At 36.7% G+C, this 16,091-nt stretch overlaps 1 protein-coding gene across 1 annotated transcript in view; it reads right to left on the bottom strand.

Annotated features, from left to right (window-relative positions):
* The window catches only part of LOC115482735 (innexin shaking-B-like), a 33,075-nt gene extending 17,295 nt beyond the window's left edge, over nt 1-15,780 (bottom strand). Inside the window, 3 exon segments of the mRNA XM_030223472.1 lie at nt 1,433-1,622; nt 1,697-1,830; nt 15,626-15,780. Of these exon segments, the coding sequence (XP_030079332.1) occupies nt 1,433-1,622; nt 1,697-1,830; nt 15,626-15,676 (375 nt within the window). The 5' untranslated portion in view covers nt 15,677-15,780.
* Nucleotides 15,781-16,091: the final 311 nt, after the last annotated feature.

Here is a 16,091-nt window from a genome sequence, read left to right as displayed (position 1 = left end):
GCAACGCCTAACAGCACACAGCTCATTTGAGAGTCTGTGCCGCATTAATTCATTACCGTCATCAATGCTGGACACAAAGGCGACTCAACACCATTCGATTGACCGACCAGACGTGCCTAAACATGCGTAGCCCTGTGGCTCTCCTCCCTTGGCCACACAGCTCCAGACAGCCGCATGCAGACAGGCAGCGCACGGGCTGGGGCAGGTCAGGGAGGATCCTTCTATAAATACAAATCAGTTGAACGAAAAGAAATACCCCAGACTTGGCTATCATTTTGATCCTTCTTAGGCAAGCTTTTTGGGCTGTATGTGAATTACGGTATGGCCTATGAAGTCTCTTTAAACAACAATTCCCCACTGACATCGATCTTTAAGGTCTTTAAGGTCTTTAGGTCAAGTTTCCTTAACTTATTTTGGCTGGGCTCAGCTTAAAGCTGACCACAAAAATATTTGGAATCAGAAAATAAGAAACTTTTCCTTTCTTTCCCATCGACTACTTGTTCCAAACAGAACAGCAGGGTGCATAGACGTAGGACTCTGGTGCCTCGGATAGCTTTAAGCAAAAGGAAAATAATTCCTAACTTTAATTCAGTTGGAAATAAGTAAGAACAGGGATGAATATCATTTGAAAATAAGAGTGTTCTAGGCGGGATTATTCGACTAGGAGATGTCCTGACTGTGAGCAGTATCCCAAAAAATGTTTGTAGAAATGGGATGTCTTCATGGACTTTATTTGGTTTGATTAGTTCCAAGCAAGTCCTAGATATGCCCGATTGACTGATGAGTAATAAGAAGAGTAAAACTTGAACTACGTCTGACATAGAAGGATCAACCGACCTATAGCAACCCATGCTTAGTCTATAAGCAACCAAATTTAGTTATTCACTTTGCGATTTGAATCTTATGAAAATTGTCCCACAAGCAATGCCTGTCTAAAATTCTTATTTGTAATACTGAATAATCTATTTTCAGAGCGATAAAAACATTATTTTAACAACGGAAACATAATTTTTTTAGATCTATAAAGATTTATTTTTTATAACTATTTGAAATATATATTTATATATATCCGAAATGCTATAAAAATTAGCAATATATTTTTAATATGTATTTTTAAATTATTGCTGTTGCCAGAGCACTGTGACGTCTCTGTTGTCAATTCAGCTGGGAACTTTTTCTGCCAGCTTTAAGCTCATAAGTTGCGCAGGGTTCTAGTTGAAGACAAACAGTTCAGCTAAAGTTAAAGAGCTTTTAGCATGATTCTGTACCAAAGCTCAGCAAGCTTTTATAGCTTGCCAATGCAGCTAAAGCTTTTTGCTCAGTGTCTAAATCACATATTCAGACAGAAGCTGCAAAGCTTTTAAAGAGCTTTTACACAGAACTTTCATGTGAACTTTCATTAACGGTTTTTATGTATTGACTTGGAACTTACCTGAAAAAATAGTGTAAACGCTACCCATTGATAATATTTTGTGTGCTTTATTGTTAGAGGGCCACGCCCCTGTGAATTGTGAATTCCAGGAAAAGGCACCTCGGAACCTTGCTTTTTCATGAACGCATCCACAACTGTATACGTTGAGTGTATCCAACAATATGTGTTGAGAACATCTTCCGGAATGTCTCTGCAAAGGTATATATATGAAAAAGATGTATATATATCTAGAGAGAGGGCTGTGCCACTTGATGGAGGTCTTACCTTGTGTGTACACAGTCTATGGGGTTTCCTACGTACTGCCGCGTTGTCACAGCAATCGAGAATGTGATCAGTAAAATAACCGTTGCGTTTGTGTGCAGGCGAAAAACAGGTGAATCGATTTTGACATGAGACACCTACATATATATGCAGATATATATACATATATATGCATATGGGTTATCGCGTTGTGTGTTGGAGTATGCGAAGAGAGAGAACATTATTATTAAGCGAATTGGCAGCGGGTGAGTAGAGGGCGGGGATATAAATTGAAAATTTTTCGTTTAATGCAGAACTGTTACACAAATTAGCTAAGTTTAACTGTATCATAATTAGTTGGTTTTTCTCATCTTCTTCTTCTTCATATTGTTTTTCGTTTGAAGTGTGCTTTATAAGTATTTTATAAGTAGTATATATGTACATTAACTTATATGGCAGGGTTAAGGTTCTTTCTTCTTTCTTCTTTATCTTCTTCTTCTGCTGCTGCTTCTGCTTCTTATAATTCTTCTCTTATGTTTCTTTTTCATAACAAAGACTTGATTTGATTGCTTCTTACAATTAGTGTAACTGTCTTACAAGTTAACAAAGCGAGAGAGAGAGTTAGACAGACAGAGAGAGAGAGATAGCGAGAGAGAGAGAGAGGAAATCATCTGCCATATGTACAGGTTTTCATATACAAAAGGTTTGCTTTGCTGCCGCACATTGGGCCTAATTCGAGGGACGAGTACCAGGATCAGGACCAGGCTGAACAGCCTGACGAGCCAATGGCAATGTGGGTAAGTCCCTTTCTCGGCTGCTGTTCAGCTGGATCGCGCCTGGCTGCCCGGAGGTTGTTAGTTAATCGATATGAAATAAATACAATTTTCAATTTCGAGTTGGCGAATTGAGTTCGGATTGGAAATTTAATTATCATATAAGTATAGTAAGGTGTCACAGCAATATGGTAATTTTCAGACCTGACTTTTCGTTGGATATATATTATAGGAAACGAAAGCAAAAAACCAAATATATATAGAAATGAAAAGGAACGATAAATCAATTTTGGTGTGGAGTGTAAAACGAATTGCGAAGTATGCTTGACTAGCAATTGGCTATAGAATTGCTGGGAATGCAAATTTAGGTCGAGGTTTCCACGTTCATGATGAGGCGGCCAGCCGACTGAAGTGTGAGTGAAAGCGAGAGACAGAGAGAGAGAGAGAGATGTGGAGAGATATAGCGAGAGAGAGAGAGTGAGATGATGTCGCACTTCAGCTCTGGGCCGCCTTCTGATGTGCTGAATGCCAATCGGGATTTTCGGGTGATTCACTGATTGGCGTGAGATTTCAGTTTGATTACTGAATTTTGAATTGGGCTTTTGGAATTTTCGTACTTGAATTTAGCTGTTCGTAACGATGACCACTCAATCGATATTTTATTTTTTATATTTAATGGTTTCACTTTTGACTTTCGGCTGACTATGAGAAGTTTATAAAAATCAAGAAAATATACGCAAACATCTGAATGGCAGTAACATAAAAAAGTCTCGTGAAACGGTCTCGTAATACCCATGAAATTTCGATAATGGCTTCTCAATTTCTGCAAATTGAATGCACAGATTTGTATTTGGTGGTTTTTTGGTGGTTGGGTGGCTGGGTGGTTGAGTGGTTGAGTGGTTGGTGGTTTTTTCTTGTTAGTTGCTTGTTTCGTGAAGAAGTTGAAATGTGATCGCGTCAGAGTATTTAGTACAAAACAAATCTGGCGCTTGGCTATCTTTTAGCTGTGGTGAATTGTGAGCTGAGCTGTGGTGAATTTATGGTATTCAACTTGCTTGAAAACGTGATCAAAATTCTAAACCCGGTGAATTGGTGAACGGTGAGCGAATACTTGCGATTATGAGTGTGATCGTTATCGTGGTAACTTTGTCTTGTGATCGTGGTGAGTTTGTGGTGGTGGTGGTGGTGGTGGTGGTGGTGTTGGTGGTGGTGGTGGTAGTTCGTGGTACAGTGAGCAATAAAAATTGTGTGCTACAGCTGAAAGCTGTGCATGTAATTGTAAGAAAATTGCGAGACGAAGAGTGTGTAGAGAGAGAGTATGTGTGAGAGTGAGAGAGAGAGAGAGAGAGAGAGAGAGAGAGTGAACGTGATAGTGTCTGTGGACACAAAAATGAAACATTTGAAAAGAAAGTTAAGGAAAACATATACATATTATAGTTATTATAAAACTGTAGAAGATGGTGTGAACAACTAGATGTGTTTGAATTGAATGGAGAAAAATGTACGAACAAATTTGAATTAAGGTGTAAATTTGGTACGTTAATTCTAAATATATTCAACACAGTACAAGTAAGAGTAAGACAAACAGACATATACATATATTTGTAAATATATATAGAGGTATATACGATTATATGTTATCGAGCGATCTGCACTCGCTGCAGATGCCAGCTCGAGGACTTTGCTTCCAAATCGTTGCTCAGCTGGCCAACTGGCAATTGCTCAACATATTTAAAACTAATATTAAGTATTTTCAGTTAACAACATTGTTAGTTGGTTAATTCAATTCAATTCAATTCAATTCTATTGACCACTATAAATATTTACAAATTTCAGTTAATTTCTTCTTCTTCTTCTTTTTTGATTGTAAATATTGTGGTTATATTTGATGCTTGTATCGATTCTGTGTGTTTCATAATCGGAATTGTTTTGGATAGCTTAAGTGTTACTAGATGTTCGGGCTTTCAACATTTTATATGGGGAAACAAGTATTTGATGTTGGTTCATATTTAATTTTAGTTTAGTTTTTGTTTATATAATATAATATATATATTATATAATATATTTGGGTATTAGCTGGTCGACAAATACACATACACAAGTTAAATACAGATAGAGAGAGAGGCAGAGAGAGAGATAGAGATTGGCGTAAAATTATCATTTATAATTGCTTTATATTAGCTTGGTCTGTTAGCGGCATTTTTTGGTAATTGGTAATTGGTAATTGGATTAATTTAGCTTTTGACTTGGCTTTGAGTTGGCTTGGCGTGGGTGATAGTCTGTGATTGCGTGATTGATAGTTAAGTTTACTGTGACAGTTGGTGATTGAGTGTGTGAGTGAAGGTATTGATAGCTGAGTTATTTAATCAATTTCATTTATAGATTTAATTGTGATTTGTTTAATTGGATTTTCATATTTTTCGGCTTGTTTTTAGTCTGATGAGTATAGGTATATTTATATATATTTTAAGTGTTCGAGAGTTGGTGAAATACAAAGGAAGAAAAAAAACATAATTGAGTTGCTGCTGTTGTTGTTGCTTGTTGTTGTAGTAGTAGTAGTAGTAGTTGTTGTTCTTTGTTGTGATCTAAACGAGTACGTTGTGAGCGTCGCATCCGCTTGCTGAATACGCGCCAGTGTTGGACAATACTGAATGCCTGGCCATTCCGCAGTGAAAGTGAGAAAGTGGCGAGTGAGTGGTGAGTGAGTCGGTGGTGACTTGGTGGCTTGGTGAGTGGGCAAGTGGGCGAGTGGGCGAGTGGGCGAGTGGGCGAGTGGGCAAGTGGGCGAGTGGGCGAGTATAGTATAGTAGGTGATCAAGATCAGCTAACGAGTGAGCGCACGCAGCGATTTGTGGTGTGTGAGCGAGTGGTGGAAACTGAGTGAAATTGAAAGCACTAAATAAGTAAGTTTCTTAGCGTACTTGGAAAACTGCATGTGTGTGTGTGAGTGTGTGTGTGTGTGTTCAAGTGTTGTTCTACTTTTGAATACTTTTCTTAATTTAAGAGTAACTCGCTAGCTGGCCACTGTGGGTGTTGGTTGGTGTCCAGAGGTGAGATTGCATATTTAACATTTTGTTTTGTTTTTGTTTATTTGTGTTTGCTTTGCTTGTTGTTGTTGTTCTCTTTCTTTTTTGTTTGGTTTTGCATTTAATTAGGTGATTTGGTTTTCATTGTTTTTGTTGATTTGTTTGTGTAAAGTGATTTTGGTTTTTGGTGAGAGCCAGTTGATATTTTCGTCACAAATTGTTCAACAATTTCTATATATTTTTGCTGTTTTTTTGTTTCTTTTTTTTGGTTTTTTTTATTATTTTTGCGGGTGAGGTTTATGTTCAAATTTGATTTTATTTTATAAAATGTTTTTTTTTTTGGTTTTTTAATTAATTTGTTTGTTTAAGTTTGAAATTTATGTGAAACGTTTTTATTGTTTTGGTTTCAGTTTTTCTATGTCATTGTAAGCACATTCGAGGGCGAGAGCGAACAAGAGCGATGAGTTTGAAAGTGTTTTTATTTTCTTCTTTCTTTATAAACATAAAATAGGCGTTAATCACAAGTGTAATAAACCAACGGGAAAAGAAAAGCAAAAAAAGGTGGCAGAAAGAGAGAAATCAAAAATTTGCTACTGAACACAACGAAATAAAGCGGGCAAAGCAACGCAAGGCCAACCCGCACATACATAAATATAGCGAAGTGGATTCTGTGTGGATTCACAGTCCCCAGGTCCAAGTTGCCCTAACCTAATACCCGCTGTGTGTGCGTGTGTGTGTGCGTGTGTAATAAGCATCATGTGAGCATGAACTGAAGTGAAGTGACTTACGCTTACGGGCTGATTAACAAAATGGCATTTCCCCAACTGGCTGCAATGGCTATGCGACTGACTGACTTCTGCCCAGTAGCCATAACAATGTATTTGATGCCCTCCAAACAGTAAAAGGCGGAAGCTGCTGGGACTACAAGGCAATAACAGAGCGACACAGGGAGGGAGAGAGCTCGTTTTTGCTATTAGAACAACATTGGCAATACATTCGGGCAATAAAAATAAGTTTTGTTACAAAATACAGCTCACTGGCTTAGCCAGCTTTGCGCTCTGTGCTCGAGTGCTCTCCGAGTGCCTAAGGCAGCACACACATGATGTTGCTGTTGTTGCTGTTGTTGCTGTTGTTGCTGCTGCTGTTATTATTATTCTGCTTGCTGCGCGCACAGTGTCTGCCACTTATGCCTCATTAGGATGCGTCTAAGAACTCTTACAGTAATTCAATAATAAATTAAAGTCAAGCGCGAGGCGTCAAGCGCCAAAGTGCCACAGAGTGTCTAACAAGAGCGAAGCAACGGCAACAAGAAAAGGCTCAAAGTTTATGGCTTTGCCTTCAAGCCAAACAAGCTTCGGCGAGATCTTAACAGAGATCTAAGCAAGTGGCAGCAGCTACTAACGTTTGCCACGGAATAGCCACGGAGTGCCAACGAGTGTTAATAGTTAAAACATAAAAAAACCCAACGACCTGTGTCAAGTGCTCGCTGCGTGAACAACGGAAAATCTAAGATAAATTCGATTGAATTTCCATGACTGACGCGAGTGGCGAATGGCAAGCAGCGAGTGTGTGTGTATGTGTGTGTGTGTTTGTGTGGGTGAGTGTCTTATAAATAAATTGAGACTGAAAATTTCGAGCAACAAACTTGAATGAGCAGTAGTAAGTAGTAGGTCGCAAGCACTTGCTTCTTTTGCTTAAACATATCGAATATTTATCGAGTGGTTAGTCGAGTATTTAGGCAAAACAATTTACAGTTATTCATAGATATATATGCATATGCTTGCATATATAAATGTGTTTATAAGTTAGGTTAGTATACGGTAACCCCCGAGCCGTTGAGTCGCAGTCACAGCTGAAGGAAATACGAATCGACTTAGCATTTGCATATTTTAATATTTATAAACAATATATATATATCTAATATTTATGTTCCAAAGTGGGTAAGCGATTTTCATTGGCTTCCCATACGATACGATGTACGATAAACGATATAAGGCATGCGTTAAAGTGCACAAAGGAGAGAAAAGTAAGCAAAAAGTATTTTTAAATTCATATATATATATATATATATATATATAGATATAGATATGTATGTATATACTACAATTAAAGATGATGAGACTTACGTGAGATTTATATATATATATATATATTTTTCAAGTTATTCGTGCAATCTGGGTATTTACATTGATGACTTTCTATAGGGTGCAATTGAGTGTGTGGTTAACTTAGCTACAAATACGAAAGCAGTTCATGCTCCTTGGCGTCCTTGCGGACAATGCAAACTAAGGGCAGGACAATTTCATTTAGAGCGGATTATGCAAATTGGCATTAGAAACGAAACGCAAATGGAGCTGATCTCCATAGGGATTAGCTAGGGCTAACTATGTATGCAGATACATAGACATATAAGGATCAAAACAATACAAATTACAAATTACAGTTGGGTGTGAGTGTGTGTGTGTGTGGGTGTGTGGGTGTGGGTGTCTGTGTGTGTGACATAGTAAAAGATTGCCCGTTGCAAGTTGCTTACTCGTGGATGGATTGTCAGAGTGTAGATTATAGATATATATATAATACAGTTATTGTTAGTATCAAGTATATAGAATAGGAGCTGTTAAGCATATATATGTATAGTTAGTATATAGTATATATAGTATAGTTTAGTATAGTATAGTATATATGTTATTGGTACTGGTTTAAGTGTTAGTTCATGTACTTTGCATTATTATATGTTTGTTTGGTTTTTGGTTTTGGTTCTTTTATTTTTGGCATACATTTGAATTTCGTTCAACACTGTGATGTTTTTGTATCTTTCTTTTGGACTTATCGAAATTTCAAAATAATAAACAATACACATCTCAAAACGTCTAAAAATGACTGCTAACTCCTCAAGTGCTATTGACTGGGAGTTAAGCTTCAAAAAACTGCTGATTCTACGATATTACGATATGAGGATTGGGGGTATGAATTGCTCGATTGCCAACATATATGCTGCCTGTCCGTTTGCTTTGATTCAGTTAATATATATATATAAATATCTATATATATATATATATATTTTCTTTATATTTTATGTTTTTAGTTAACCAAATTTAATACAACAATTTTATACACACGCACACGCACGCACACACACAAAAACATTGAAATTAGCATTGTGAGTAGTAGAAGAAGAAGGAGGAGAAGGTGGAGAAGGGTTATTTGGTTTTTGTTGGGCTTGGGGCAAGGAGTCTTGTGGGGCTTGGTGTTTGTTTCGGTATCGGTTTCGGTTTCGGTTTCGGTTTCGGTTGGCTGCTCTGGTTCATCATCAAAAAACAAAGCGTTTCCATTGCAAAAATGCCAGCCGCGGGTCGAGCGGCGGCATGCAAAAATAACACAGTTGCATACTTTTGGGCGTGGCGCCGTTTGAACTGCTCGGATGTTTCATTCGAGTATTCGAGTATATTAAGTATTTTATGTTTTATTATAGATTTTATTTGGTTTTTATAAATATATATTGTTTGTTTTGTTTTTGGGCTCAGCTTCAGTTTGGCATTTCTTTTGATAAAAATTCTTCACATATTTGATTTACTTAAAATTCTTTCCATATTTTTGTTTTTCTCTTTTTTGGTTTTTTTTGTTTTGCTTTCGATCAAAATTGCACATTTTCAACAACATCAACAACGACAACTACTTTTTGGTATTATGAATAATAATAATAGTTTATTTTAAGTGTAATTCGCCTATATACATATATATATATATATTTATGGAGCGAGAGAGAGAGGCAAATATATATATGTATATAAACAAAGAACGTATTGGATTAGATATAGATAACATACGTATGCATATATGTATATGTACGTATATGTATAGATATGTATGTATGCTTATGTTGGAATAACGAGTACAAGTACAAGATACGATATATAAATACGATATATGCATATGATAGTGATGGCATTTCAGCATTACAGACGCGCGCGCGCACAGCTATCGATGGGTGATCGATAGTTATCGCACCGCCCTCAGCCATAGAACCGAGGTTCTAAGGCCAATGGTTGCGCATCGGAGCATTGAAAATCAAAATGAAACAAAGACACAGATCAACAATTAGACAAACCGAAGAAAAAACAGCATCAAATCACAATTCGCAAATCACGAAACTTAACCAATTTGAACTCAAAAATATTTGCATGAAAATACGTTTTTCTTTTAGATAATTACAAGGCATAATATTTGGTTACAGTTTACAATAGGAATAGCTAATAAGATACGGTTATTTAGTGTTTAGTATTTGGCATATATATGTTCGAGTATAAACGAGTTCATGTTAATGTGAATGGTAATGTTAATGTTAATGTTCATGTTCATGTTAGTTAGCAACGCATACGAATACACATACACATACACATACATCAGCTCATACGCATAGGCATACGCATACACATTCATATATACAAGTACATATTACAAAACATACATACATAGCTGACACAGACACATATAGATACATATTCATATATATATATATACGTGTGCGTGTGTGTGTGTGCCTTAAAATATCGTTAGATTATACATACCACGATCTGGAAGGACTCACTTGTTATGCACTCGAATATCGTACGGCTAAGTATGCATGTATGTCTGTATGCACGTATAGATATATATGCATAGTTGCTTAGTTGATAGGTTAGTTTCAGATACTTGAGATAGAGATAAAGATACGTACGTGTAGTTACATATACCATACATACATGTGCCGTGTGGTTTGACTGGTTATTGTATGCGTTACGGTTACGGTTACGGTTACGGATTACGATATCGAATATGAATACGAATACGAATACGAATACGAATACGAATACGATATGGATAAGTTAGTATCTGCCATGTGGTACACTCTTGGGCTACTTGAAGCGCCGATAAAGAACGAACCAAAACATAAATGATAAAGTAATGAATCGAATATATATATGTATATAGTTTGTATATAGGAATAGGTACAACAGGCTTCAATTGTTTCACTCGAATACGCTGGTTAGACTCGTGCAGTTTTTTGCTCTTAACTACGTTGGGTCAACGAAATCAGGTAAACGAAAAACAGAAAAATGCAAAACTCAAAACTCAAAACTTGAGATTGGTTCAAATTGCAGAGAGCCCTGCGATTTCTGGACTTATCCAACTAGTTCTGCACTTCAAGTCCTCTCAACGAACTGCTGGCTGTGTGCTAGTGGGTTTATGTGGAGCTTTGGCGTAGGAAGGGTGGATCAGTGTGAAGCTTTTTTTTTTTTTTTGAAGTTGAAACCCATCAGAATCGAAATCATAAAACGAACTTCGAATAAGACTATGAATAATATTAAAATCATAAAACATTTTATGGCTTGCAGGAAATAAAATGGGTACAGAGCGATAGATAGATACATAGATAGAGATAGAGAGAGAGAGAGAGAGACAGACGGAGAGAGAGGGGGCAATGTTCCCGTTTAGAGTTTGCTAAATTTCAAGTTGCTTTCATGTGTTTCTTGTCTCAAAGTTGCGACAGAGTTCGATTTGTGTTTTTTCGGTCTTTTTTTTGGCAAATTATTTAAACAGAACAACATATACGCGGCAATAGAGCTATTTAGGGGCTAAAATGCTGTTGATGAATCGATGCTTGGACTTGCAGGAACTACTTAACGCAGTTATTTTTGTTTCGTTTTGCTTTCAATATTGTTATAAGGTAAATTGTAAGCTGTACTTTTTCACTTAGTTGATACGCATAAATAGTCATCGTTATTGATATATGTGGAAAATTATAGTATATATTTATATATATGTGTAACAGAAATTAAATGAAAAGAAATTCCGCTGAGATGGCTTGCGGCCATCGGTCATATAATATATATTGGTATTAATTCTCATTATATCATCTGATTGTTCAGTTATTATCATTCATGACAAAGCATTCGCAACACTTTACTATACTTTTACATAGCTCTTTGACTGTGTCTGTCTGTGTGTGTGTGTGTGGGTATGGGTGTGTATATCGCATATGTAATACAGTTACATATCATCATAAGAGAGAGAGAGAGAGAGAGAGAAAGGTTGAAAGGTTGACTTAAACTTGTTTGGCTTGCTCTCATGACTTATAATTAGATTGTATTAAATTTGATTATTTTCATATATTTTTTTATATTATTTATCAAATTTAAGTTTATGTTTTATTTGTTATTAATTTCTGTTGTTGTTTTCTCAATTTGTTTTTATTTATTTATTTAGTTTTCGTAGACAGCAGCATATGATTTCTTTTTTTTTTGAATTGTGGCAGGCGAGCAATCAGTTACCGTTGAATTCTCACGTAAAACGTTGCATTTGATAAAATATCGATTATCGATTACGCTTCAATTGCAATCAATTTGCATCCCCTAAATTGTTTTCGTTATGTTTACTGTTTTTTTCTCTTTTTTTTTGTCATTTCTTTGTTTGGGTTGATCGCGCTCATGTTTTCCGACTCAAAACGCAAGAAACTAAATGAGAGAGAGAGAGAGAGAGAAAGAGAAAAGCGACAAAGCCAAATGAAACTGAAAAACTCAATGCGTAAATGTAACACAAACATTAGCCGCTAGATGGCGCCGGTGCGGCTAATCGATAGCTAAAGCATAATATGAACAAACGATAAATCTTTGGAAAAAATTTGCATCTAATAATTATCTGAACTACAATATATGCAATGGGTAATATGAAAGGAAACGCTTTTGAAGAGTGTGATTAACAGATAGAAAAAGTGGGGAGAGATAGAGAGAGAGAGAGATGGGGGAAACAGAGACAGTGATGAATTTTGGATAGCTGGGTACAGTAGAGTAGAGCTTGAGGACTTTCTTTTGGAGTTTCTTTTCTGTTTTCTGTTTCTTTTTTGGTTTTGGTTTTTTTTTTTTTGGATAGTTAATGACTAGAATTGTTTTGTTTGTAATTACCATTTTCTATCACTTTGCGTTTGGGGGGATGGCACCGCGGGCACCAACCAACCCTCTGAGTGCACGCGGTGGCCGGTGGTGGGCGTGGCACGCACACACACGCACGACGCACGCACGCAAATCAGATCAGTCGTAGCCTGAGCGTATCTTAATGGCAGTTTACAGTTACAGTTAATGTTAATTGCTGCTGTAACTGTTAACGTTAGTGTTCTGTTACTGTTACTGTTGTTGAACTGCTCGATGAAGACTTTTGAATTGCTGCTGGCTGTTGTCGAAATATATATATATATAGATATATATATATTTGGAATGTTATATATGCTTTCGTTTATTGTTGATGACACGCTTTGATTATGTTGCTTTGATTATTGTTATCGATATATCGCTTATCGGTAATCGTCTTTCGATTTTTGATTTACAAGTTCGATTCAGTTGCACAAGCTAAGGCCACCGTGTTGTTGCCCTGTTTTCGAATATTTTTGTTGCTGTCGCGTCACGTCACGTCACGCATTAGTTTATAATTGTTATACATAAGTATATGGCCTATATACACACATACATACGAGTTATCACATGGTTAGCATTATCTTTTTCGTTTGATCATTGTTTCTTAGCAATTTGTCGGTTGTTGCTTCCGCTGCTGTTCGTGTGGCTCTTGGCAACACTTGCCACATCCACATTTCGCCGCACTCTCAACTGTCGTTGTCGTTGTCGTCTGTCGTTGTCCTTGTGGCTACGGCTGTCTTCAGCATCACTAGATTCTGTGGCAACAGTGTCTCATTCTGACTCTGACTCTGGCGCTGGCTCCGCTTTGGTGCAGATCTGGGCTTGATGGCCAGCCTAAGTCTTGAACTTGCAGCGGCGCCGTCTGCTTCTTCGTCAGCTTTTGCTACTCCGGCTAGCGGCTCTCTGGTGGCTGCTGCTGACTTTAAGCTTGTCGCTTGCTCAGCATCGCGCATCGCTGTCGTGGTTGCCTCATTCGTGTCGTTGACCAGGCTGAGGGTCGTCTCATAGCCGCCGCTGCTGTTGCTGTAGTCGATCTTCATGTCATTTTTATTATCATCGTCGTTTTTTGTTTGTTTTGGTTTTGTTGTTGTTGTTGTAGTTGTTGGTTTTTGAGAAATAATACAAAGTAGTTTTAGAATTCAATGCGGTAACGGGACTAAATTATCTGTGCCCAACTCTGCGTATACGTAATATGCGCATTCGCTTGCGTGTAACATCGATATAAATTAAAGTAAGCCTAACAATACGGCACAATACAAACATAGACACACTCACGCACACACGCACACACATAGACAACAATACATACAAAAATATTTATGTAGACACAGACAACAAATTAAAAATTAAACACATCGACTAAATCGTAAGCTACAAAAAAACAAATTTCGTTTTTTCATTTGGCAAGTTGGGGAAACATATGAAAATATACACGGATCGGGGGCCGCTAAGCATTGTCAATCAAAATACAGCCAATTACAATAATGAGAAGCAAAGAAAAACGAAAAACCAAAAACTATTAAGAGAAGAACCAAATCTAGACGAATGATTTGTTGTCTATTCGTATTTGTTGTTGTATTAGGCATAAGGACATACAGATGACTGTACGTATGTTTGTATATGTTTATGTATTACATAAGAGACACTTATATAAACAGACAGAGAGAGAGAGAGAGGAGAGAGAGAGCAAGAGAGAGAGATATATATATATAGAGAGAGAAATATGGACCTGAGTCTGAATCTGAATCTGAATCTGAATGGAATGGCAAATGGACAATGGTTATTAAATGGACTATGGTTATGGACAATGGACAATGGACAATGGGCAAATGGACAATGGGCAAATGGGTAAGTGGGCAATGGGCAAGTGGTTGCTCTATGAAAATGGTCAGCCCGCTGTCGGGCCTTACGCGTCCTTTGCGATTGTTTTTGTTGTTGTTCTTTCTTTTCATTTTTGGTTTTGTTTTTTTTTTTTTTTATATATTTTTTATGTCTGTCTTTTGTTGCATTTTGTCGTTTTAAATTCTTTTGTGTTTTATATATATATATATGTGTGTGTGCAGATACATATATATATATTTTTCTCTTTGTTGATTGTTCAAATATTTGATTAATTTTTGATTTGCTTATTTGGATTATTTGAAACTTAAAAAATGTCGCCTTCTAATGCTCGATAGACGCACGCTCACTCGCTCGCTAGTTAGAATCACATTTCGGTTGGCAATGTTTTGAATGATAAGAGGAGCCCTACCAGACCACGTATGATGCTGATATGAGAGTCGATAATGGGTCTGCCCGGTGGACGGGCAGTTCGTCATGGTAACTTGGTATGAGAGACATGCAAATTGTAGCTTAGCTTCCGTCTGATGGTCGCTCGCTCGCCTTGTGATTGATTTGTTTGCTTTTTAGCTGTTTTTTAATTGTGTTATTTCGTTATTGGTTTACATGGATTATACCTATTTCAGTTGGGGGCATATGTATATGTATTGATTGCCTAACAATATTGCTCTGTTATCGCTTATCGATTCGACTGCTGTGCGTGGAAGCTCGGCTTGCCGTCGTTGTCTTTTGGCTCGATGCTGACGCTGGCTCAGAGTCGGATGATTTTCGCTTTCAGTTGTCGTTATATATTCACACATGTATATATATATATATAAATAGATGTATATATGTATATATGTATTTTTGATTTGATGTTATTTGATGGTTTTGTTTAGTTTGATTTGTCTTTTGCTCAAGTTAACAATTATATGGATGGCAGACAAGAGACATGAAGTTGTCATATTGTGTAACATATGTTATGTACATTGACGTAACCAATATTTATGTTTTTATATATTATATTTTGGTTTTGTTTTTTTTCGTATTTCATAAATTGTATTGTATTTTTTGTTTGTTTTCATTTTCGGTTTTTGTTTTTTTTTTTGTTATGTTTACAAAGGTAGTAGTAGAAGTAGTAATAAGTAAGGTAGTAGTAGATAGAAGTTACATATTTATTTATTTTTTTTTTTCGTATATTTTTTTGGTTTTGTTTTTTGAGTTTTTGGATTTTTCTCGAATGGTATCGAATCGACATTTGTTTTTATGTTTGGTAACAAAGAAAAGAAAAGTAGGTAAACAAGAACCAAAATGTTTTTGCCGGAATAAAAATAGAGCAAGTTGATATGGATTAGTACATTTGTTAAAGTGGAAACAGTTGACACTCACCGATGATCTACTCACTTGCATAAACGCATAGACACCACGTAAAAACTCCATGTTATTTTGTTGCTCTTGAGAACCCTTCTTTGTTGTTCGTTGCGCCCGACTTATGTACTGCTTGACGGTGTCGGCGACCAGATGTGGCTTTAGCTTACGCGATAGAACGCTGCAAAGTAAAATGAAACAGAAACGGGAATCCCATCAAAACGATGTATCAAACGGCTCAACTTAGTTAACTTTCCACATGCATCGAAACTGTCATTGACAGCCATTGAGTAGAGCAAGACCCCCTTAGATTAGTTGTTTCTCTTGTAGAATTGGGAAATGTTGAGCAATAGAAAATAGAAAATCCATGTGCTCTTCACATGATATGATAGCTCTTCAGCTAAATGTAAATCAATTCAGCTGTCTCTAAGTCGAGCTCCTCAGAGAACTTTTTTCTTAGTGCTCATAACTTGTTTTGGCTCTGCGC

This window comes from Drosophila hydei, unplaced genomic scaffold, assembly GCF_003285905.1.
Source record: "Drosophila hydei strain 15085-1641.00,03,60 unplaced genomic scaffold, DhydRS2 tig00000212-arrow-arrow-pilon, whole genome shotgun sequence".
Lineage (NCBI taxonomy): Eukaryota > Metazoa > Arthropoda > Insecta > Diptera > Drosophilidae > Drosophila > Drosophila hydei.
Note: the sequence above shows the minus strand (reverse complement) of the source record. Positions and strands in the feature narration are given on the sequence as shown.